This window comes from Oryctolagus cuniculus, chromosome 1 (genome assembly GCF_964237555.1).
Source record: "Oryctolagus cuniculus chromosome 1, mOryCun1.1, whole genome shotgun sequence".
Classification (NCBI taxonomy): Eukaryota; Metazoa; Chordata; class Mammalia; order Lagomorpha; family Leporidae; genus Oryctolagus; species Oryctolagus cuniculus.
The window spans coordinates 41,458,710-41,484,650 of NC_091432.1; the positions used below are offsets into that span (position 1 = coordinate 41,458,710).

Here is a 25,941-nt window from a genome sequence, read left to right on the forward strand (position 1 = left end):
AAGACTAGGAATTTAGGGATGAGGGTGAGAAGGTGAAAGTTTAAACTGGTACTAATTGGGCCTGAGCTGTGGTGTAGTAAGTTAAGCCTCCGCCTGTGGAGCATCCCATATGGGCACCAATTCATGTCCCAACTTCTCCACTTCTGTCCGACTCTCTACTTATGGCCTGAGAAAGGCAGTGCAAGATGGCCAAGTGCCTGGGCCGCTGCACCTGCATGGGAGACATGGAAGAAGTTCCTGGATCCTGGCTTCAGAATGGCCCAGCTCCAGCTGTTGCAACCTTTGGGCAGTGAACCAGCAGATGGAAGTTCTCTGTCTCTCTGTTTCTCCCGCTCTCTGCCTGTAACTCTCTCAAATAAATAATTCAATCTTAAAAAAGAAAAGTAGTACTAAATTATGGTTAGATGGAAGTAAGAAATTCTGCTATTCTATCGTACAGTGAGATTATTAAAGATAAACATAGTATTGTATATGTCTCTAAAAATTCTAGAAATAAAGATTTTAAATATTTCACAATGAAAAATCTTAAATGATTGAAGAGATTTATATACTTACTGTGACTAGGCATTACAATCAAAATATAGCATGGTACCCAATAAATACATACAATTCTTATTTGTCCATAGATAATTAGGTAGACAGATAAACTATGAATGAATTTTAATAATTCTTGCACCAAAATAAACATCTTTTTTATTCTATTTCCCACAAAAGTTTTGAACTATGCTCTTGTGTTTAGGAGTGTGTGTGTGTATTTGTGTGTTTTTGAAAATTCTCATGCTGACATCTAGAGGAAATGTAGGGTTCAATACAAAAAAGAAACTAAAGTCTGTTAAAAAAAATCTGGAGAAGATAGAAAATTCTTCACATTTTTATGCCAAGGAAAGCTATCCGGAAAAATGGCAAACTACAATTTTTCTTTTCTGAATAATATTTCCATTTTTGTCTTCCTAGATTCTTCCTTTGCACGTTCATTGTTGTCATGTATAGTTCATCTAAAAATTTTGCTTCACAGACTTGCAAGGTGATCCTAATGTGGGAGATGTTTCCCGACTTGTTTCTGCACCACTTCTACCATGATCTGGGGTGAGCCTAAACTATTTGCTCGCTCGCACAAAATGCTCTACCATCCTAATTGGTCCTAAACTCAAGATTTAATTCTAAAGAACTTACTCCTCCAGTGACACTCCTGTTAGATTTCTTGGATGTTGATATATTTTATCACAGAATTTTCAGTTACAAGAAATCTTAAATGGCAACGATTTGACAATCGTCCATTCCGAATTAAAAACATGAAGCACAGTCATCAAAATCACTCTACAAGAAGACATATCTTATAAGAGATTATTGGTTTTATTTTAATAACATCACAGATGGAGAACTTGCTGCTACTCCTGGCAGTATTTTAGTTTTCAGAAAATATTATTATAACATCATTGACTACACTGAATCAAAAATTGCCTTCCAGGAATATTGACTCAACAGCACCATAGAAAATAAAATTATTTATTCTTATTTTTCTAAAGATAACCTTGCAGACATATCAGGGTTCCCAAGTGAACTATTCATGACTGCAACAACTTACCCTCTACATGTTATAATTTAAAATCTATCCACCAACTGAAATTTCCTATATTATCTATATTATCTAACAGTCTAACTACTTCATAAAAATTAACAGTCACAATTCAACCCAACTTTCAATCTCTCTTAAATCTCTTCTCTTCTCTTCCTCTCTCTCTTCTTTCTCACACACATCCCTCTTTTTTTCTCTTTGCATAAACTCTCTCTGCTTAACTTTACATATGGCTTTATGTGCCAACTCTATATCCTGTTTACTTGCCTTCTAGTGGCAGCTATACTAACACTGATTAGTTGTATCTTCGTTACAATTTCAAGGGAAAAACTCCAACTGATTGAGTATTGCTTTGGTGGCCATCTCTAAGCTAATTAACTGAATTCATGACTGTAGTGCTGATGAAAGACAAATGGTTTCCAGGGACTTTTTTTTTTTTTTTTTTTTTTGACAGGCAGAGTGGACAGTGAGAGAGAGAGAGAGAGAGAGAGAAAGGTCTTCTTCCTTTTGCCGTTGGTTCACCCAGGGACTTCTAATCTAGGTCAAGATCAGATGGCAAGGATCTGAGAACAAGGGTTCTCAAAATCAAGAGAGGAATTGAGACCCAGGAGTAGCCACAGGATATCTACTACACATCACTTTCTTTCAGACTCAGATAAGACTTCCAAATTTATGATCAATTCATATTTTTCATAATCAAAGATGATATATTTTCTTTTGCTGTTTATTCATGTCTCTATATTTGGAAATTAAATACTCAGTCTGCTTCACACTCATGTAAGTATGATTTTTTAATATTTCTCCTTTAAGTAAACAACAAAAATGAATACACCAAATATATTCTTTTGAGAAATTGTTGTAAAAACGTATTGTGCATGGGAGGGTGGTTAAGGAGGGAAAAACCACTATAATCCAAAAGTTGTACTTTCGAAATTTATATTTATTAAATAAAAAATTGAGTTTTGCATTCTGACTTAGCACATATAATACATGTTGTGGATATGTTTTTTTTTTTTTTTTGATTTGGACAAAACTTTTAAACTACAATAAGAAAACATCAGTTTTATTTCGTTTTTTATTGAGTGACTTCTTCCATGGGCCAAGTGCTGCAGTGCTGCGCAATTAAGCCTCTGCTTGGAATGTTCACATCTCTAATCATGTCCAGCTTTTGCTTCTCATTCATATTCTTGATTACCTGCACCCAAGGACAAAGCATATGATGCTGCCAGTAGTGGGGATCCTGCCACTCACAGTGCGTGGCATTCCGACAGTGCGTGGGCTTTGTATGTCAAGCCCGCATCAGGCCATAGCCAATAGCTGGATCAGAAGAGGAGCAGCAGATACTAGAACTGGCGCCCATATGGGATGCCAGCATCATAGGTGAAGGATTAACCTAGTGCGCCACGGCACTGACCCCGTATATATTTATTTTAAGAGGTGTTTATTTCAAACCAATAAAGTAGTTTAAATAACATACTTTTGGAAATGTTCAAATAGATATTTTATTCAAGCTCTTTGTAAAGTTTGCTTTTGAAAATAAATTCATGTTTTGATGATAATAAACATGTCACTGTATATAAGCCAACATACTTTATTTCATCGTTTCACTGTTGTCATCATTTCAACCCAAATGTGTATGGGGGTAGATGTTTGGCCTAGCAGTTAAGACCCTGGATAGGGCACTCATATCCCATGTTAGAGTGTCAAGATGTGTCTTATCTCCACTCCCAATTCTGTATTCATACTATTGCAAACTCTACAAAGCAGCAGATGATGGCTCAAGTAGTTGAGTCACTCTCACCCCTATGGAAGACTTGGATTGAACGTTCATTTTCTGATTCTCAGCTTTCTCTCTGCCTCTTAAATAAATAAGTAAATATAAAACAATACAAAATAAATGTATGCCAGTGATAGGCTTCTGGCCAAGAGGCAACTTCAAGTGTTAGCATTCAGCCTACTGATTAAGACTGTGTCTACCATTGAAATACCTGGGTTCATTTTTCAGCTACTGATTGCACATTGCTGCAAATGCAGATCTTGGGAAGCAAAGAGATGGCTCAAGTGACTAGGTTCTTCCCGCCTGCATGGGAGACCTGGATTTCATTCCTGGCCCCTGAATTCAGCCCCTGTCCAACGTTGATCACTGAAGGCTTTTGAGAAGTGAACCAGCAAATAGAAGCTGGGCCATGTTGAGCCCAGGAGCCGTGATCTCAGCACTGGTATCCCACAAGAATGACAGATTCATGCACTTGAGCCACCATCTGCTGGATGCATCAGCAGGAAGATAGAATCAAAAGAGAAGTTGGGACTCAAACCCAGCACTCCAATTTGAATATAAACATTTTAATATCTTTTTTGGTGTTTCTTGTTGTGAGCCAGTGTAGAAGAATATGACTACTGGATAAAAGATTTTAAATCTAAGCCCAATTAGCATGTCTTCTAGTAATCCAGTTAAATACTCTGAGCAACAATTTCCTATCAAATTGGAATAATGTCATCTACTTTACAAAGAAGTTATATGAATGAAGCAAAATATATGTGAAGTGTGTAGATGAGTCTATTGTAAATGTATAACACTATCAGTTTCTACTTTAAGATAACCTTTTTGTCCTTTGTTTTGCTTTGAGAAGCAATTTCATAATCATATAGCTTTTTGCAATCCACAGAAATTAATCTCATATTATAGACTCCTGTAAATAAACCAACCAGGGCTAATGATATTGTATTTGTGTTACTTACAAGATTACTCCATTCCTTACCATTTATCACAATAATCAAGTTTTGATCTTATTAAACATGGTCCACTGACATCAGAAGTGTCTGGTCTGTTGAGGGACAGAAGTATCAGGATTCACCTTACTAACAAGAAATGATACACATCCTTGACCCTTAAATTGTGTTCTTCAGGGAACAGCAACATCACCAACAGCAAGGAACTTGGTATAAATGCAGAGCCTCACCCCAGTTACTGTGCAATAGTTTGCAATTGCTCAAGATTTTACAAGTGATTCATATGTACATTCAAGTGTAAGAACATAATAAGCCCGTACACTTGGAATAAACCGATTCTAGTGGAGTTTCTGAATAGAATTTGATACTCTAACAACAAAAACTGAGAAGACAAAAAGAAAAATTGAATCTTACCTTTGCTTCAGGCCTAATTCCAGAAGCTTCTGAACATCAGTTTTGGCAGATTGCTCATCATTTTTTAAAGACTGGTAAGAAAAGCAGGAAAAGGAAGTTTTATTCATGTGAAAAATTGAGGCTCACTTTGTTTTTGGCCTATATTACAGAGTTCTGACTACACACAGATAAGAATGCAAAAAAAAGGCCAGGATGGTCCTCTGGCCCTAAGAACAAGCAAAAGAATTTATGACATCAATTTGTGCATGTGCTACAAAGTGGGTGAAAGGGATTGAGAAGAATCTCAAAATTTAGATGTTCAAAGGGGAAGAAATTACTCTCCAAATATCTATTTCTCTGTATAAGTGATACAAAGTATATCTTTTCCTTGTCCTTTGAAGTTTTACCACATTCTCTGCAGGCATGTTAAAGCAGCTCTGTCCATTTCTACAAATACATGGGGGTAGAAAAGTCTTCTTGCATACAACAGAAAATAGTACAATCCAAGAACAAAATGGTCAAAAGTCATGCACCTGTGTGGTGTTATTTTTCACCATGAGTAATGCCTTAGGACACACACAAATACACACAAAATGAGCTATTTAAAATTGTGAGATACTTAAAATTGCAATTTGTCTCTATAGTGTATAAAGAAACAAACATATGCCAACTCAGCCATTATTGCTTATACTAGAAAATTAAACATAAAAGTCCCTGAACTTTTCTCATAGGAAAATCTGTGCCATTCAGCCATCCTTAACATCTTGCATATTTGTACTCAATAACTTATTTAAAAGAATAACCTGTCATGTTTGATGTTAAAAGTTGAAACCATAGGAGGCATTTGGCCTGGTGGTTGAAATATCTACATCCCACACTGGAGTTTCTAGGTTCAATTTTTGGCTATAGCTCCTGACACCTGCTTCTCACCAACACAGATCCTTGGAGGCTGCAGTGGTTGCACAAGTAATTTGGTCCCAGGCACTCATTCTTGAGGACCTAAATTGAGTATCCAGCTCCCCACTTTTGTCCTAGCCCAATCTCTCTCTCTCCTATCTCAAAATGCATAAATAAAATAAAATGTATTATTAAGAGATTGAAAGACAGATAGAAAAGGAGAGACAAAGAGAGAAAGATTGATTCTCCATCCACTGGTTCACTCCCAATATGCCCACAAAAGACATGGTTGGGCCAGGTCAAAGCCAGGAGCCAGGAGCTTCATTCAAGTATCCCAAGTGGGTGACAGGGACTCAAGTAATAAAGGCCATTTTCTTCTACTTTCTCCAGTGAATTGACAGGAAGCTTGATTAAAAGCAGAGTAGCTGGGTCTCATTAAAATATATTTTAAAAATATACATATTAAAAATTTATTTTTAAGTTTGAGTGGTGAAATCACCATCGATTACATGTGAGGCTTTAGGAAATTCTTTTGACCTGTTTGAATCTTGTTTCCTCATTTTTAATGCATATAATATCTTAATTTTTGGGGAAAGATTTAACACGATAAAAAACAAAATATTTTACAAATGGCTGACTCAAAAATAAATAAAAAGCATTTAAAAAATTGCAACAGTGTTTAATGGTTTTAATGTGTTTAACTGTTTTGTTTTTCAAAAATCAACTTTATGAAGGCTGACATTTGACACAATGATTAAGATATTACATGGATAACCATATATCAACTTGGTATGGCTTGGTTTGAGTCTTAGCCCTGCTGTTGATGCTAGCTTCCTGCTAAAGCATCCTGAGAGGCAGTAGGTAATGGATGGCTCAGGTACTTGGGTCTTGCCACTCATGCAGCAGATCCAGGTGAATAGTCTAGTTCCTAGGTTCCACCTGGCCCAGGGCAAATGTTGTGGAATTTGAGGAGTGAAAATGAATGGAGGATTTTTTTGTCTCTATATCTCTTTACCTTCCAAATAAATAAAATGAATAAAAAATTTTTAAATATGAATTTTATCAAATTACAATTTTTAAAAGATTTATTTATTTATTTGTGAGGTAGAGTTAAAGAGAGAGGGAGAGATCAAGAGAAAGGTCTTCCATCTGCTGGTTTACAAAATGGCTGCATTGGCCAGAGCTGAATTGATGCGAAGCCAGGAGCCAGGACCTTCTTCCAGGTCTCCCATGCAGGTGTAGGGACCCAAGCATGTGGGCCATCCTCCAGTGCTTTACTAAGCTATCAGAGGGAGCTGAATCGGAAGAAGAGCAGTAGAGACATTCGGAAACTTAGCCTACTAAGCCACAGCACTGGTCCCAGAAATTACAAAATTTTATTAAGCAATTTTCTAGACTGTGTTTAGACATCTTGGATTAAGCTACTGCTACAGTGTTTCAGTAACACTGTAAGTACAAACCACTTTTGGGCATTTTATTATATGTGCCAAGTATTCTGTGCCTTTGAGAAAGTACAACTGGATTATTTTCTCCAGTCTTACTCATGTGGTAAATTTCCATTTATCAATAAATTCTGCAAAATTAAATAATAAGGTTCTGTACAGACATTGACTTCCAACAGTAATCAATTAACATCCTTTTCCATGCTAGTCTGCATTTCCCTAATGCTCTGTGTACACTTCCCTAATAGCACTATAATTACCCAACACCATTATTATCTTGCTACCTATGGCTGAGTCCTCTTGAGTTGTAGACATTATTTTCTTCCCTCTTAGATTCATATTTTCCAGATGTGATGCAACATCTTGAATGAAAACTTCAGCATTGGCTTCAAAAGTCACCTTGGCTACCTGACTATATGTGTGCTTTAAATTTCTTAAGCTTTCTGTAACCATCTATTTACCTATAAAATGAGCTAATTAAATATTCATATATATAGTAATGTATTCATGGTAAAAATTAAAAGAAAAGTAAGAAAAAGTGCCTAACCCAAGTCATTGTCCTTGTTAAGCTTTATTAGATATTGGCATCAGCATCATTATCATCAGCATAATCAGCATCATCATCACCATCAGCAGCACCATCCTCATGGGAATAGTAAACTAAGCAGAATGTGGATACTGGTGATACCATGTTCTTCATAGTCCAATAATTAATATACAGACTCCAGAGCCAAATTACTTGCATTAAAACCCTGGTTTCTTTTCTGATATTTGTATACAACATATCATCTCTAAGTATGATTTATCATGTTATATAACATGGAAAATCATAATATTATTAACTACCCTACAGATATGTAGGGTATATATGACATAATAATGTCATATATGCAAGGCTTTCTTACATATAGTAGTCACTCAGTAAATGAAATGTTTAAGAAAAATATATCATCAGATATTACAGGAATTTTTCTGTTTTGATTGAGATTTCACCATGCTAATACAGTTTACAAATACTCCCTTTCTAAAGCATTTACCTATGTCAGTAACAAGGTTTATTAAAGTTTCTTCAGATTCATCTGAAGTAACTTAAAATACTCTTCTAGACATCATTCTTATATTCATTTAACTCTTAGACATAATTACTTCATCTGATCTTATTATATGAAAAACACAAAGATCAAATTAATCTTAGAAGCTATTTGGAGTTGATCACTTTACCAATCTCATAATTTGTAATTTCCTATATTTGAAAACCACAGACTCCTAGATTGCATTTCATGTGGCATATATTTTCAAAGCTTATATAATAATAAAATAATAAATACCATGGTCAAGCCGAGAAATGTATTTAAAACTTTTGATAATGCATATTAACCCACTGAGACAAATAAGACTCATTCTTTTCTGCTGAGAATATTAGTTTTCCTCTCACCTGAAGATTGACTTTAATTCCATTCAGTTCTCTTGATGTCTTTGTCAGCTGACGGAGGATGGTGCTTCGTTCCCTAAAAACTTCTTTCAGTTGCTTTTCTAGCTCTTCATAGTCCTGTCTAACACAGAAAGAGAAGGCATGAGAGTCCCCCAGTGCTTCTATTAAAGACAAAATATTAGGGTCAGTATTGTGGCTCAGTAGGTAAAGGCACTGACTGTAATGCTATAATCCCATATGGACGCCAGTTGATGTCCTGGGTGTGCCACTTCTGATCCAGCTCCCTGCTAATGGTCTGGGAAAAGCAGTAGAGGATGTCCCAAGTGTTTGGGCCCTTCCTATCCACATGGTAGACCTGGAAGAAATTCCTGTCTTCTGCTTTGGGCTGGCTTGTTGCTGGTCGTGTTAATCTGGGGGAGTGAACCAGTAGATGATATATTCTCTCTTTCTTTCTCTGTAATTCTTTCAGATAAAAAAATAAATCTTTTTTTTTAAAGGAGAGATTTATTCCAAGATGGCAAAATTCATTCCAAGATGTGGAAAGGATGCATTGCTTTAGGCTAGGAGAAAATGAAGAAAGGAAGGAAGGTAGGAAGGAAGGAAGGAAGGAAGGAAGGAAGGAAGGAAGGAAGGAAGGAAGGAAGGAAGGAAGGAGGGAGGGAACAGAGAGAAAGAAAGGTGGAGGAAGTACATTCTAGGGGAAAAGTTGGAGAGAAAACTGTGGTGGATATTATAAGGAAGGAATATATATATTCCTCCATATATATATATATATATATATATGGAGGAATGCTGCAGAACAGTGAGAAAGGTGCAGATGCACAGTAAAGAGCACAGACTAACACAATCTCCAATAGCTGAGAGCTGGAGAAAGTGCAAGCTTTGGAGAGTAAGGTGAGATCAGAATGCAGCAGCCCTTGCCACTGCTGATATACCTGGAGGGAGAGCCTCATGGACTACATTGTCTTTGAATCCTACCTGGAGCCTTAAGGGGGCAGGATACTTACTAATCCAGCAAAAAAAGGGGGGGAGTGCATATCTCTCTCCCCATTCCCCCCCAAACAATGATGCTTGGCAACTGGCTCAAGAAGGCAGATGCCATTTTGGACATAAGTAGCATCTGTGGCTGCTCTTATGCATGAAAATAGCAACAAGCAAGCAGCAAGGACAAGATGCCATATTGACGGCAGTGAATGCGGCAGCGACTCAGGTATGCTCACCCGGTAACTGGCCTGGGGAAGGAACCATTCTGACATCACTACCAGCTGCAGAGAGGCTCTTGTGCTTGCCTGGTAACTGGCAGGCAGAAGGCAATATTGTGAAATGAGTAGAGATTGTGGTTGGTGGTTCTTATGCATGCCTGTGATCCAATTTCACCAGAGGAAAACTTCACATTTCTCACTGACTTTGAGCTGGGCTGGGATTATTAACAGAGGGCTGGGTACCCACATAGGACTGTGAGGTAGCCCCAGCCACTCAACTTAGCACAAGCTCCAGGGCTCAGACATACAGGCAACTGGCCCCGGGGAACATCTCTGCCTCTCCATGGATCAGACAGGCTAGGAGGGTGAAGCAGATTGTCTGCACCTCATGACTGTGGGGGTCTTGTGTGCTGAGACTGTGGAAATTCTGTGACTACGTACCAGGGTAGAGGGTGTAGCTGGGTCTCTGGGCAATTACTGTGTGTTGATCCACATGCTCAGAGTTCACTGATTACCTGAGATAAGTCATTGCAGCATTGTCCAAGCTCACATTAAGGATTACACAGATCATTTGTACAGTTCATGGGATACACTGTGGGCTAATACCAGGCACTGATCACCTTGGAAGAGAAGGTGAGATTGTGATTATACCATCAGAAGTTATCATACCCTCCATTCTGCTAACAAGAGGAGATCTACCATGCCCAGCTTGGTTTCACCTTGGATACCCTATCTAACCTGGAGCATTGACCAGAGATACCTGGTCACACCCAGCACATACCTGTGGGTATTCACTGAAAGAGCAGACCCTCCACTAAGCCACGGAGGTATCGTTAAAAAAAAAAAAAAAAAGCCATCAAAGGAGAAAACCAACAATTATTTCCACAAATGCCTAAAAAATAAATGCAGAAATTCAGCAAAAAAGAATAAATAGGACAACCTGACACCCCAAAGGAATAAAAGAACACTTCAATATTAAAATGTGAAGATGAAGGGCTTGATGAAATACCTGAAATAGAACTCAAAAGATTAATCATGGAATTACTCAGAAGCAATTAGAAGCAAATTCACAAATTAAAGAAATCCATAAATGACATGAATGAAGACCTTTTCCAGGAAATTGAGATTTTGAATCAAAATGCAATATTAAAAATGAAGAAAACAACATATCAAAGCATATGGAATATAGATAAAGCAGTAAGAGAGAACTTTATAGCAAATGGTGCCTACACCAAGAAGTTAGAGAGGTACCAAATAAATGAACTATCAAGGCAGCTTAAGGACCTACAAAAACAACAAAATACAAACACCTAATTAGAAGGAGGAAAGAAATAATTAAAATTAGAGAAGAAATAAACAGTATTGATATGATAAAAGTACAAAAGGTCAGTGAAATAAAGGACTGTTTTTTGAAAAAATAAACAAAATTTATACACCATTGGCCCAATTAACAAAAAAAAGGAAGTTCCGAAACAATAAAATCAGAGATGAAAAAGGAAATTTAACAATAGATACCAAGAAATAAAAAGAACTATAAAAAGCTGTATGCTATCAAATTGGAAAATCTAGAAGAGATAGATTGATTCCTGGACACACACAATCTACGAAAATTGAGTCATGAAGACATAGAAAAGATAGAGTTTGATTCAGTGATAAACACCCTCCCAACAAAGAAAAGTCCAGGAAAAGATGGCTTCAATGCTGAATTCCACCAGACATTTAAAGAAATACTAATTCCAATTCTTCTCAAGCTATTAAAAATAATTGAAAGGACAGAATCCACCTAAACTCAGTTATGAGGCCAAAACACCTGAATTTCTAAACCAGAAAAAGATAGAACAAAGAAAGAGAACTATTAACCGATATTCCTGATGAACACAAATGCAAAAATTCTCAACAAAATACTATCTAATCATTACAACAACTCATCAAATGTATCATTCACCCAGACCAAGTGGGATTTACCTCTGGTATGCAGGGAGGGCTCAACATTTGCAAATCAATAAAGGTAATACATCACAGGAACAAACTGAAGAATAAAAAATATGACTATTCCAATAGATGCAGAGAAAGTATTTGATAAAATTCAACATTCTTTCATGATAAAAAAAAAAAAAAAAAACTTAGGCAAATTGGGTATAGCAGGAACATTCCTCAAGATAAACAAGGCAATTTATGAAAACCCATATCCAGGATCTTATGGAATTGGGAGAAGCTGAAAGCATTCCCACTAAGTTCCAGAATGAGACAAGAATGCCCACTCTCGCCACTGCTATTCAATATAGTTCTAGAAGTGTTAGCCAGAGTGACCGGGCAAGAAAAAAAAAAAAAAAGCTGAAGGGACACAAACTGGAAAGGAGAAAGTCAAATTATCTCTGTTTGCAGATGTCATGATTCTATATACAGTGGAGCCAAAAGACTCGAGTAAGAGATTATTTGAACTCAGAACAGAGTTTCATAAAGTTGCAGGATATAAAAATCAATATAGAAAAATCAATAGCCTTTGTATACAAATACAATGCCATGGCTGTGAAGGAATTTTAAGATCAACCCCTTTCACAATGACTACAAAAAATATCTTGCAATAAATTTTAGCAAGGACAGCAAAGATCTCTATGATTAAAATTATAAAACATTAAATAAATAAATAAATAAATAAATACAAAAAAGTAGAAAAATCTTCCATGTTCATGGATTAGAAGAAATAATATCATCAAAATGTCATATTACTGAAAGCAATTTACAGATTCATTGCAACCCCAATCAAAATACCAATGGCATTTTTTCAGTTATAGAAAAAAATGTAAAAATGCATTTGGAAACATAATAAACCCTGAAGGGTGGAAGCAATCTTATATAACAGAAACAAAGTTGGAAACATCATAATACCAGATTTCAAGACATACTACAGGACAGTTATAATCAAAACAGCATGATATTGGCACGAAAACAGACATATAGACCAATGGAATACAAAAGAAACTCCAGAAATCAACCAGTGCATCTATAACTAACCAAAGTTTGACTAAGGGGCTAAAATCAATCCCTAGAGCAAGGTTAGTTTCTTTGACAAATGGTGTTGGGAAAACTGGATCTCTGCATGAAGAAGTATGAAACAAGACCTCTACCTTAAACCATGCACAACAATCCAATCAAAATGGATCAAGGAAGCATTCCCACTAAGATCCAGAACCAGACAAGGATGTCCACTCTCACCATTGCTGTTTAATATAGTCCTGGAAATTTCAGCCAGAGCCAATAGGCAAGAAAATGTATCAAAGGGATACAAATTGGGGTGGAGGAAGTCCAACTGTCACTATTTAGAAATGACATGATTCTATATTTAGGATATCCAAAAGATTCCACTAAAAGACTATTGGAACTCATAGAAGAGTTTGGTAAAGTGGCAGGGATATAAAATCAACACAGAAAAATCAACAGCTTTTTTATATACAGACAATGTGTTGGCTGAGAAAGAACTTGTAAGATCAATCCCACACACAATAGCTACAAAAAATACCTTGCAATAAATTTAACCAAGGATGTCAAAGATCTCTACAATTATGATTACAAAAAACTAAAGAAAATTAGAAGATGCAAAAATATTCTTTCACAGATTGAAAGAATCAATGTCATCAAAATATCCACACTACTGAAAGCAATTTACAGTTTCAATGTAACACCAATCAATATACCAAAGGCATTCTTCTCAGATATAGAAAAAAATAATGCTGAAATTCATATGGAAACACAATAGACCCTGAATAGCTAAAGCAATCTGTACAAAAACAAAAAAAAGTCAGAGGTATCACAATATCAGATTTCAAAACTTAGTACAGGGAGTTATAATCAAAACAGCCAGGTACCAATACAAAAACAGATGGATAAACCAATGGAACAGAATAGAAATGTCAGAAATCAACTCACACATCTATAACCAACTAATCTTTAACAGTGGCACTTAAACCAATCCCTGGAGCAAGGACTGTCTCTTCAAAAAATGGTGCTGGGCAAATTGGAACTCTGCATGCAGAAGTATGAAATAAGACCCCTTTCTTAGACCATATATATCAATACACTCAAAATGGATCAAGGGCCTAAATCTATGACCTTATACTATCAAAATACTAGAGGACATTGGAAAATACAGCAAGACATTGACATAGGCAGAGTTCTTGGAAAAGACTCCAGAAACACTGGCAATCAAAGTCAAATTTGACAAATGAGATTACATCATATTGAGAAGCTTTCACACTGCCAAAAAAACACTCAGTAAAGTGACGAGGTAACAAATAGAATGAGAGAAAATATTTGCAAACTATGCAACTGATAAAGAATTTATAGCCAAAATCTATAAATGCTCAAGAAACTCAACAACAACAAAACAAACAATCCAGTTAAGAAATAGGCAAAGGACTTGAAAAGGCATTTTTCAAAAGAGGAAATACAAATGGCCAACAGACACGTGAAAAAATGCTCAAGACCACTAACCATCAGGGAAATGCAAATAAAAACCACAATGAGATTTCACTTCACTCCCATTAGAATGACTCTCATACACAAATCAATAAACAATAAATACTGGTGAGGATTTGGAGAAAAAGTACCCCGGTCCACTGTTGGGGGAAATGTAACTGGCACAGCCACTGTTGAAGACAATATAGAGATAACTCATAAAGCTGAAAATAGATGTACCGTATGACCCAGACATCCCATTCCTGGGAATTTACCCAAATAAAATGAAATGAGCATATGAAAGAGTTATCTGTACCCCCATGCCCATTGCAGCTCAATTCCCAATAGTTGCCATATGGAATCAATCCAGATGTCCATTATCTGATGACAGGATAAAGAAATTTTGATGGAGAGGCCAACGTTGTGGTGTAGCAGGTAAAGCCATCGCCTGCTGTGCTGGCATCCCATATGGGTGCCGGTTCTAGTCCCAGCTGCTCCACCTCCGATCCAGCTCTCTGGTATGGCCTCAGAAAGCAGTAGAGATGGCCCAAGTACTTGAGCCCCTGCACCACTCTGGTAGACCCGGAAGAAGTTCCTTGCTTCTGGCTTTGGACTGGCACAGCTCTGGCAGTTGCGGCCAGTTGGGGAGTTAACCAACGGATGGAAGATATCTCTTTCTCTCTGTCTCTCCTTCTCTCTCTATGTAACTCTGACTTTCAGATAAATAAATCTTTAAAAAAATTATGGTGGTACCAGTGCAATTGCGTAGTGGGTCAATCTGCAGCCTGCAATGCCAGCATCCCATATGGGCACCAATTTGAGCCCCAACTGCTCCACATCTGATCCAGCTCTCTGCTATGGCATGGGAAAACATTAGAAGATGGCCCAATTCCTTGGGCCCCTGCACCAGTGTGGGAGACATGGAAGAAGCTTTGGATTGGCACAGCTTTTGCTGTTGTGGCCTTCTGGGGAGTGAACCTGTAGATGGAAGATCTCTCTCTCTGCCTCTGCCTCTCTTAACTCTGCCTTAAAAAATAAATTAATAAATATTTAAAAGAAAATGAATTATGGTATATATACACTATAGATTATTACTCAGCTTTAAAAAAATGAAATCCTAACTTTTACATAAAATGGATGCAAATGGAAACCCTTATACTTAGTGAATTAAGCTAGTCCCTAATAAACAAATACCATATCTTCTCCCTGATCTGTGGTAACTAATAGAGTACCTGAAATATAATGTATAGGAGTGCCATGGACATTTTGAGAATCAATGATTGTTTACAGCCCTTGCCTCTACTGTTGAGGAACAATGCTTAGTTTTTGTTTTTGTTTTTGTTTTTTGCATATAATTTGTTGGATTCTTTACTTAGTATAGAGTTAATCTTATGAGTATAAAGTAAACTGAAAATATATCTTTGTAGAAATTAACAGTGGGAAAAGAAGAGGAAGGAGGAAGAAGCATGGGAGTGTCTGCAGGAGGGAAGGTAAGATAGGAAATATCACTATGTTCCTAAATCAGTATATATAAAATACATGAAATTTGTATACGTTAAATAAAAGTTTAAAAAGAAAAGAAATCAGACATCACCAATAACTCACATTTTTAGTAAAATCCAGATTAGCTTAAAATTTAAGTGCTAGATATTTTGTTGCTGTTGGTATTTTACATAACAAGTCTATGTCTTTACCTCCATGGTCCTTGACAATTTTTAGTGATAGATATGATTTAGAGCACTATATCTCAGCGACATATCCAGGCTGTGAAATTAAGCAAACAATCCTCGTGGCAGACACAAAATGGAAAACAGGGGGGCTGCTTCTTCCTTGGTTTATAGATAAGACATATTGCATTGGCACTGTCTTTCAAGTCTATCTCAGAAACCCTATTTTTTATTAAAGAGATATTAGAAAAAGAAAAATCCATATGCAAAGCAGTCAATAAATACAGTAATTTCCTCTAGCTTGAAACAGGAATAGCAGGGATGTTAGGTTACTAGTCTAAGTTTCTATTCAAGGTAAGAATAAGCAAGCCATGTGTATGTGTGCCCATGTTTGTAGATATGCATTTGGTAAGAGAACAGGAGAAATACAAGGTGAAGAAACATAATTTCCACACAAATTGTGTCTGTAATGTATACGGGTAAGTAAACATTCTTCACTGGAGCACATGGAAGAGCTGAAAACCCAGGCAATTTCTTCTTGACAAAGCAATCCAAAATATGCAAGATGTACTTTGAAAGATAAATATAAATTAACCATATGAAAATGGGAAGCTTAGCTTGTTAACTTAAAAATATGAATAATATCACAAAGTTTGGGTTCCTAATTGGAAGGTGGGAGATTTGCTGCTAAAATGAGGATTGGCAGTATGCTCAAAACCATGTAAGCCTCTGAAGTGATGTCTAGGAATTCGGGCACTATTCTGAGAACAATATGGTAAAAGAGTGGAAGATTTTAAACAGAGAGCAGTATGTTTTGGAAAGATTTCCATGGAGGAAAGCCCTAGAGTGATTTGCATAGGGGAAAACCTGGAGAGAGGGAAGTTGTTCAGGTAGTTTCTAATGCAATAATCCAGGCAAAGGATCATGATGACCTAATTAAGTCAGAAGCAATGGAGATAAGGAAGCCTGGCTTAATTTTAGAAAAAATCCCAAATGGAATCAATAGAATATCTTCGCTAAAAAAAAATCACTTTGGATATGTCTATGTGGGGAAAGAGTGGGAGTGACCTAGCTAATAATGACGTGCTTCTGGTTTAGGTAGCTGCAGTCAACAGCCCTTCATGGAAAAAGTGAAAGGAGCAACAATGTTTTTAATGAAAAATTGCTTGACAAGTCCCATTTTGCAGTTGTAGGAGACTCAATCTCTCCAAGCTTGAGTTTTTTTAATCTATAAAATGTAGCCTTGACCTCATGTTTTTATGTGTTAAATGGAATAATAAATCGTTAAACCCTTAGGAGGTAATTAATTAAAAAATACAAAATTTTATCACTGAGAACTTTGATGAATTTACATTCTGGAGTTATAAAGAAACTGAGGTTCTACCAGCAGCCTTGGTAATGATTAGTAAATGTATCCCATCTAGAAGAGGCTTCTGTTGAAATTCTTGGCTTTTTCTCATTGCCTGATGTAGGCCTCAAGCATTCTTCATATTCTTCTTGTTAAAAGAAAATTGGAATGGCCCACTGCTAAGAATCACAATATTTCATTCTGGCCTTGAGATTTTTACTGGCACAGAGTAATCAGACTGTAATGAGATAATTATTAATACCCCCAGGTTTCAATTCAATCTCACTGACAATGTCAAATAATGAATCGCATGGCACATTTTCATTTTCTTCCAATTTCATAACTTTACTTCATGCCTCAGCTGTTTCTCCAGAACAGTAAATGAATCTTCAAAATTATGTTAAATGATCTTAACAAACTGTAATGGTGGATCACAAGTATGGAAAACATAGTACGTGAAGATGGTGTTGAAAATATCAACTTGTTTAGTCTACAATACTCCATTGGAAAAATCATAAGTGTTAACCCTAAGTATCTAATAGTTGAACAAATTAAATCAGAAGGATAGTAAATACTGTCCCAGGACAAACTTATTAAGGAACTGGTGTATCAGTCAACCACCAGAGCTCATTGCTTTAACCACTGCTCTGTAAGAATATACTGATTTGGCTATGATTAAAACAGATTTCACTTTGTATTTCATAGTCATCTCTATGCATTACTTCCTTTTTCTCTATTACACATACAAGCTTTCAATATTGAATTTATTTCCCATTCATTGGTTTCTATTCATTTAAGATTAGATATTTATTTTTCTATTTTTTTTTGTTAACACACAACTACCGCTACCTTTTAATTCCATTAATGTGTTTGATATTGAAATAACTTCATGAGAAAATGAGAACCAGTTTATAGCACTCTATTGTTTGGCAAACACGATGAGAACAAAAAAGAGAAAATATAGCTGGAAGTGTTACTTGATAGCCATATAGTAAGTTCAATCATTTTCAGTACTTATAAAAGGAGAAATTTGATTATGCTGCTGAAGTAACCGTAATAAAAGTATTGAGTGACATGCAATCACATATACTAGAATTTACAACCGAGTGCAATTTCATCTTCCAATAACTATTTTTTCCAAAACATAAAATGTACTATCTCCCAACCTTCATGTTCTGAAACTTGAACTTATGTCCTGGAGCTCTGTCCATGTTCATATATTCTTATATATTGTAATATATATATTACATATATACATATATTATATATACATATATATACATATATATATACATGTATATATATATATTACATCATGATAACTTCTGGATTTTCCCTCTTCTTTTTTTTTGCTAGTAGTTTTATTGACACATTCTCTCTTATGTTCCTTCTCTATTAATCTTAGAATACTTGTATCAATTTCACAAAAAAAAATCCTGTTGGGAATTACACTGAAATTGCATTTCCATTACAGTCCTACTTAGGGAAAAAATGTAACAATCAGGCTGCTTCCCATCCAGAAATGGGTTTTCTCATATATTACCCTATTACTTTTATGTGATTGAGAAATATTTTACAGTTACTTTACTGAGTTCTTTTGCATTTTTTCTAGGCTTATTGTTGCTATTGTGGATGGATTTTTACTTCCATTGTCTAAACAGATAGTGATTTTCCTTTAAAACTATTGACTCTGGGGCCAATATTGTGAGGTAGTACATTAAGCTGCCACCTGTGATGCCAACATCCCACGTTGGGGCTGGTTGGAGTCTCAGCTGTCAACTTTCAATCCAGCTCCCAACTAACATGCCTGGAAAAGCATCAGAAGATGGCCCAAATGTTATCCATGTGGGAGATGTGGAAGAAGCTCCTGGCTTCTGGCTTTATCCTGTACCAACTCCAGTCATTGTGGCCTTTTGGGGAGTGAACCAACAGATGAAAGATTCAATCTCTTTCTCTCTCTCACTCACTCTTGTGTCTCTCTCTGTAACTCTTCCTTTCACACAAATACATAAATCTTTAAAAAAAAAAACTATTGAAGCTGTAAGTTTATCTTGATATTAGATACCTTCTTATCATCCTTATTAATTACCATGGTATTTAAGTTGACATTTTTGGCTTCTTACATGGGCAACAATAATTTGTTTAAATAGCCAGCTATATTTTTTTCTAGTAGGTCTTTCATTTTTTCCTTTAATAATTGATGATGACCTTCAACAATGAAGAAAGAGAAAGGAACACTAAGCCTATTGATGTCCTGAATTTAAGATAAAACATTAATTATCATTTGTTACAAATTTGATATTTAGTATAATTTTCAGCTAATCCATTTTCTCAGGCTGTGTGTTTCTTTAACATAAACTTTATTGATATTTAAAATTTAATCAGGAAAATACCACAATTTCAAGGACACACTTGATGAATTATTGCAATCTAAATTTATTAGAAATTAAAGAAAACCAAAACTAAAACCTTATAAATTTTATTGATCTCATCAATTTATTATTTTCACTGTCCTCTCAATATATGACCAAGATTCTGACTTCTTTATAATCATTTGCCCATATTTGACATAAGTGTGAATTACACCTATGTCATTATCAAATATGATTTCCTTTATTTTTAATTTGTGTTATATATTATTAATTTTATAAATTTATGCCATATATTATGGACAAGTAATTTGCTAATTTTTTTTTAAGGGAAAGGGTTTATTGGGGAAAACCCAGCAGACTGGAGGGGAGGGACCAAGAAGGATAAGAAAGAGAAAGAGAATATAAGAGAGAGAGAGATAGATGAGAGGAGCTAGAGAGGAGAGAAGATAGAGAAGAGAGAAGAGAGGAGAGGAGAGCAGATGAGAGGAGCCAAGAGAGCAGGAGGGAAGAGCCAAGAGAGCCACGTGTTCAGGAACAGGCCCTTTTAAAACTTTGCTGGAGGGCAGGCAAGGAAGCAGGAGCAGCGAATCCCATTAGGATGGGAGTGGAGCTTGACAACAGCAGTTGGGCCATGTGGCCACCTGGCTTCCAGCAATGGTGGTGAGGGCTAGAGCTTGGGATGTAAATCAGGGTGTAGATCGCGCCATAAATAAACTGAGCCAGTTTCCTAACATTCCCCCCTTTTGTTTTTTATAAAGCAGGAGTGGTATGGAATTACATTAGTCCCAAAAGTCCAGGAGGGGTAGAGGGAAGATAATCTGTCTTTAGAGCTACTTCCTACTTATATGGGGTGACGATGAGGTTCTCTTTGCTGGCATGGGGCTATGTCTCAAGCCACTGTCTCTTGGGTGGGGAGCTGAGTATATCCCTGTAGCAGCATTTGGTTGACCATCTGGTTGCTGAAGTTCTTAGTTTGTTCCATTATAACCTGTTGTAAACACTTAGACACTGTAGTATAAAAGACAGGGTGAGAATAGTAACCAATGATCCTAAGAGTAACATTAACCAGGTAATGAGAGGATTTTATAGAGGAGAGGAAATGGGGGGGGGGGGTCTCTGGACCCTTGCAAGGACAGTTTGATGGACATGGTTTAAAGCTGATCCCAGACAAGACTGGAAGAAAGGCCACTTAACTTTTGCAGGTAGCAGGGTTTGTCTGTAGAGAAATTTTGAACAATCATATAACATTAAGTGGGGGAGAGGTTGGAGTATAGCCATTGGTGGTAGAGTAGAGGCTATGGTTACAAAGGAATCAGAAAACATGACATGTTATAGAACCTTTCATATTTAGTATGAAGGTTATTAATTTATTTATATTTTCACTGCTGGGTTTCCAGACCATATGAAACTGTTTTTGTATTTCAAGTGTTAGGGATTAAGACACATTTCTTTTTATAGTCATATATTATTACCTGAAAACCACTTTCTGAATATATAATTCAATTCTAGTATTTTATGATGTTATTTTTATCAATTTTCTGAATAAAAATGTTTACCATAGTATCTTGACTCTCAAATTGGTCTATTTCTCTATCATTTGCTTAAAGTCATTCTGTTACATATTGTAGCTTTATAAAAATGTAACATATAGATACCAAACAAAACCTTGAATTTTGTCATTTCTTCAAAATTCTCTGGCTTATTCCTGGCCCCTTGAATTTCCATATGTGTTTTAAAATTATTTTTCAGTTTCAGCAAGAAAAAATGATGTGTTTGTGTATTGGATGACTATGACATTTTGCAAATATTGAATTTTCCACTTTATAAACTTTTTTGTAATTTATTTATAGAGGTTTTGATATTTTCTTTCAAAAATCATTTATACTTTCCACTGTAGGGGTTGCATGTCCCTTTGATTTCTTTCTAATTATTAACAAAATGCTTAATGTTATTTAAAATATTATCAACTTTTAAACTTTCATTTCCAATAGTACATTACTGAATTCTAAAAATAGATTTTTTGTATTAAACAAACTATTGATTATAATATTATGCATTTCTTGCATATTCAAATGTATTGTCTATAAGTATGATAGTTTCTCTTTAATTTATTTCTTCACATTGTTGATAAAAGAGCTTCCAATATGTCACTACAAATATGATATTTTTGTAGACATTTTGTACCTAGCCATTTTCCTCTTTATTTTTTATAAATTATCAGAAGTAAAATATTCTCTCTCTAGTGTCTTAATCATTTTGTTTCAGTCAGGAATCAAATGCAAATGTCATCAAAAATTGTTGCTCTATATGCTATTGTTCTTTTAACTCATAAATCTTCCATTCTACCCTGTATTTGCCAAAAACAAAAGTTTCTAAAAACAGCAGAACAGAAATCCCCATACTTTTCACTGACCATATGACACTCCACTGGAATGCCAGTGTACATGATATATCAGATACTTTAGCCATTATTTTGTTATTTTCTTTCACCCTTAGTTTTACTACTAATGGCAATGTGAAAATATCCCATGAAATAAACACTGCATCAACTTCAGGCTTCTCCGAAAACAAAACAAACAAGACAGACATGAATTTGACCTGCACTTCAAAGCAGAAACACTCCCTGTAACCTCTCAACCTGAATTTGAAAAATAAACTATTTTTATTGAAAATCATTAGGCTTTTAGATTGATTTATAATATAGCAGTATCATATCAAATTTGTTCAGATAATCACACATATTTTTCTATTGTTAATGTGTTGAATCGCATTAATCCATCTCACTTGTATAATTAATGATTACATTAACATGGTTCTTCTGGATTCAATTTTCTAATATCTATGTTCAGCATTTCTGCTTGTATCTAAACACATTAATTATGACTGCCACAACTATAGTTGAATTTTGTTTAATTGTAACCACTAATCTTTAGTATTCATTATGCAAGGTATACATTGGGAATTTTATAAACATTTTACATATAATATTTAATTCTCATAATCATCCTGAAATGTAAGTTGTATTACAGGCATTTCACAGCTAGTAAATAACTTAAATAATCTCTCTAAGACCACACGGATGTTAAATTATGAAGATAGTCTTCAACCCTGGATATTTTTGAGTAAAATAATACTGTATTGTGCAGTTTATTTATCATAAATAAACATTAAATATTTTGTTGGATCCTTCTACATTTAGGGCACTTTTAAAATTAATTAATCATATAATTTGAGATATGCAGGAAAATAGAATGAATGTGGAGATGAGGATTACAGACCAAAATGTGATAAGAGAAGAACATTAGGAGGATATCTCCTGAATTAAACAATCATGGAAAATTTCATGAAAGACAGAATTTATGTTGAACTTTGAATGCTGCACAAGATTGTTTAATAGAGTAATGGAAAAGGATTTAAAGCATAGGAAATAATACAGATAATGACAACATATATGGAAAATCACTGAGTGGATATTAATTATAAATCAACAAGTAGTATAGTCTGACCTGCCCAGGGTACCCTCTGGACTACTGGGCAAACTTTGGAGCAATTGTAAGATCCAAATTATCAAAACTCTTTAATGCCATTTTTAGGAGTTGTGAGTGCTTTCTATAGTGTATGGACTTCTCTATGAACTTTGCCCACAAAGGTATATTTTCGACTATATGCAGAGTCATATTTCCAAGCAACCCAGTTTAGCATATTCAACTCCTGGTTACCAAAAGTATTCCAAAATATAAATATTTATTTATTGAATAAGAACGAATTTTACTCAGCTTGGATAAATATTAAATTGGTAACTACAGAGAGTTGTTAACTGGGAAATATTTCCAATACTTGCCATAAAGAAAATAAAGATAACTATAAAACTACTGTGACTCTTGGCATAAAGGCTATGGATTATTTTGTAACATGGCATCATTATTACTGAAAGTAAAACAGAGTCCTGCTGCCTTTGATACTGTTGCTAGATATTATCAGGTCTTAGCCTTCCATGTTCTCCCAGCATCCCTCTCTTTGATTAAAATCCCCTTGAATTGAGAGAGTAGTGTAGTTGGTTCTATAAGATTTATGAGTTCATTTATCTTTAACATAGATGAAATGTTGATATTTGGTCTCATTTTGAGTTTCTTTTCCAGGAACTAGAAAAAGTAACTACCATCTGCACACAGCACCCAGAATGACCACCTTGCCATGATCAAAATTCTCTGAAGAACACTGTAATCAAATGAGTTGCTACATGAACACCATAGACCAACTAGGGACTTAAATGAGCTATACATGAACCTCTAACATCCCAACTTCAATCTCTGTGGACTTCTACTGCTAACCCATTGAGAATCTGGGAATTAAGCAATGGCTGACCAGGTTCTCACTCTGTGCTTTGCAATGATATCTATTTTCTTCTACCACTGTAGTGCCAATAAGTGGATTGCTGCTCACTAAGTGAGTGGTCAGTTTTTGGGGGTCCTTAGAAATCCCTCCATCCAGTTCTGAGGCTGACCTATTACAAAACCATTTTTTTCCAGATCCAACATTGCTTTTTATCAGGCTCAACATTCATATGAGCACCATATATTAACATAGTATTTTTCTTTCTAGATCGGCCAATGCAGACTAAGAAAATCTCCCAACGACACTATAGATGCATGGCAGAATTAGTTCTATGTCTTTGTGTAAAGATGGCTACACACAGTGTCTACAGGGAAAGGAAATTTTCCCATGTTCCTACAGTCAAAGATTGTGTTACTGCAGGTCTTTTAACAAGATTGCCTTAATATAAAACATATATAAACTTTTTTGCAACAATGCTATACCTGGGAATCTATAGACATGAATGTCCTAGCACTTAAGAATACTTGAAAATAAAATAAAAGGCTTGAATCAATTATGTTAAAAACACTGAAAAAGACTCTCCTTGATCAAACCTTAGTCAGACTCCTCCGCACTTTCCTCTCAACTAGGCTTTGACTTAGGCATCCATTTCTATTGGGCCTGTGTTGCTCTGTTATAAAGAATTTTGTTAAGTCAATTTTCCAAGAAGGCCCACCATCGATATTTAATCAAATCTCTTTTCCTTCATCAGCCCCAAGAGATATCTGATTGAACTGGCCTAGCTTCATCAAGGATCCAGTTTAGCCAGAATCTCCCCTATCCTTGTTTCCTCCAGGTAATTTAGCCTCCAGTTATCCCCAATCTACTTCTTGGCTAAAAATCCCTGCTAGTACATGCTACACTGGAAATTAATTTCAGTTCCATAGATAAGACTCTTTCCCTTATTATAATATTTTCTGAATACTACCTATTTTTACTCTTTAATTACTATCCTATTCTCTTTTTATTGTCAGCATAAGATATAATCATTTTACATATGAATGAGAATATACTAGATGACTTGGAAATACTTCCATCATGTACTTTCCAGCTAAGAGATAAAGCATCAAGAGTATGCTGTGTTTATGTAAGATTAGCCATAAGGAATCATGTCTTATGAAGGTACAAATTTTTTTGTATGAAGGAACCACATATGATGATGTTAGTAAGTAGATAAATTTGAAAGCAAATAGACAAAAAGTGTGTAGAGTATAGTTTTAGAGAGAGGGAATTTAAGAGATGACAAATTAAGAAAAGTAAAAAGATCATGCTGCCCTTCATATAAACTTGTATATATGTATGTATAAGTTAAAAGTAATATTTATTTTTATATTCATAGTTTTTTTAGTTTTTGGCAAATTCAATATTGTTTACAGATGCAATTCTAAAAATATAATGGTATTCTTTTTCTCCCTACTTCTCTGTCACTATCAAAGAAACAGCAATCCTTAAATCCAAAAATGAATAACAGGGGGAGAAGACTATCTTGGAATAATTTGAATATTGGAATAATTAGCACAGACATTCTAAGGAAGATTTACCAAAATAAAAAAATGAAAAACAAATGTAAAAGGTAGTATCTTCTGAGTTTTGCCTTATACCTTGATTTTAGAATTTGAATGATTCTCTCACTCTGACGACTCACAAATACTGGGTGGTAACATACATGGGTTATCAGCTCCTTTGATAGCTTTGATGAGTTATAAACATTTTCCTCAGGAAAATCTCCACATACTTAAACATTTATAATATTTTATTTCACAAGGTACACGAATGCGCCATAGGAAGCAGACACTCTGTGGGATGACACACATTTGTTCTTTCTTTGTAAAGAATTCCTGCTCTAGAGGGAGAACCATTAGGATCCCTAGCTACTTTGCGCTTTTTCCAAAATCATGTTCATATATAAAACAATTATTGGAGTCTGAGATGACTTAAGCCTAGGAGGAACAAAAAGTGGTTACAAATATTTTGTCAATGATAAGTTAAAAAAAGCACATATCATGGTGAACACCAGTGTATCCTTGGACACACTCACCCTGCTCATCACAAA

General features: G+C 35.4%; 1 protein-coding gene and 1 pseudogene across 2 annotated transcripts in view; one reads left to right on the top strand and one right to left on the bottom strand.

Moving 5' to 3' along the window:
• Nucleotides 1–25,941, bottom strand: part of LUZP2 (leucine zipper protein 2) — a 527,143-nt gene that overhangs the window by 292,486 nt on the left and 208,716 nt on the right. Inside the window, exons 2-3 of one of the 2 annotated variants that reach the window (XM_008268979.4) lie at nt 8,474–8,587; nt 4,721–4,791 (exon numbers count right to left, since the gene is read on the bottom strand). In XM_008268979.4, the coding sequence (XP_008267201.1) occupies nt 4,721–4,791; nt 8,474–8,587 (185 nt within the window). Of the gene's footprint in view, nt 1–4,720; nt 4,792–8,473; nt 8,592–25,941 lie in introns of both variants that reach the window. The other variant, XM_051852030.2, reaches the window with a different exon arrangement.
• Nucleotides 9,609–25,941, top strand: part of LOC103351692 (ankyrin repeat domain-containing protein 49-like) — an 83,003-nt pseudogene continuing 66,670 nt past the window's right edge.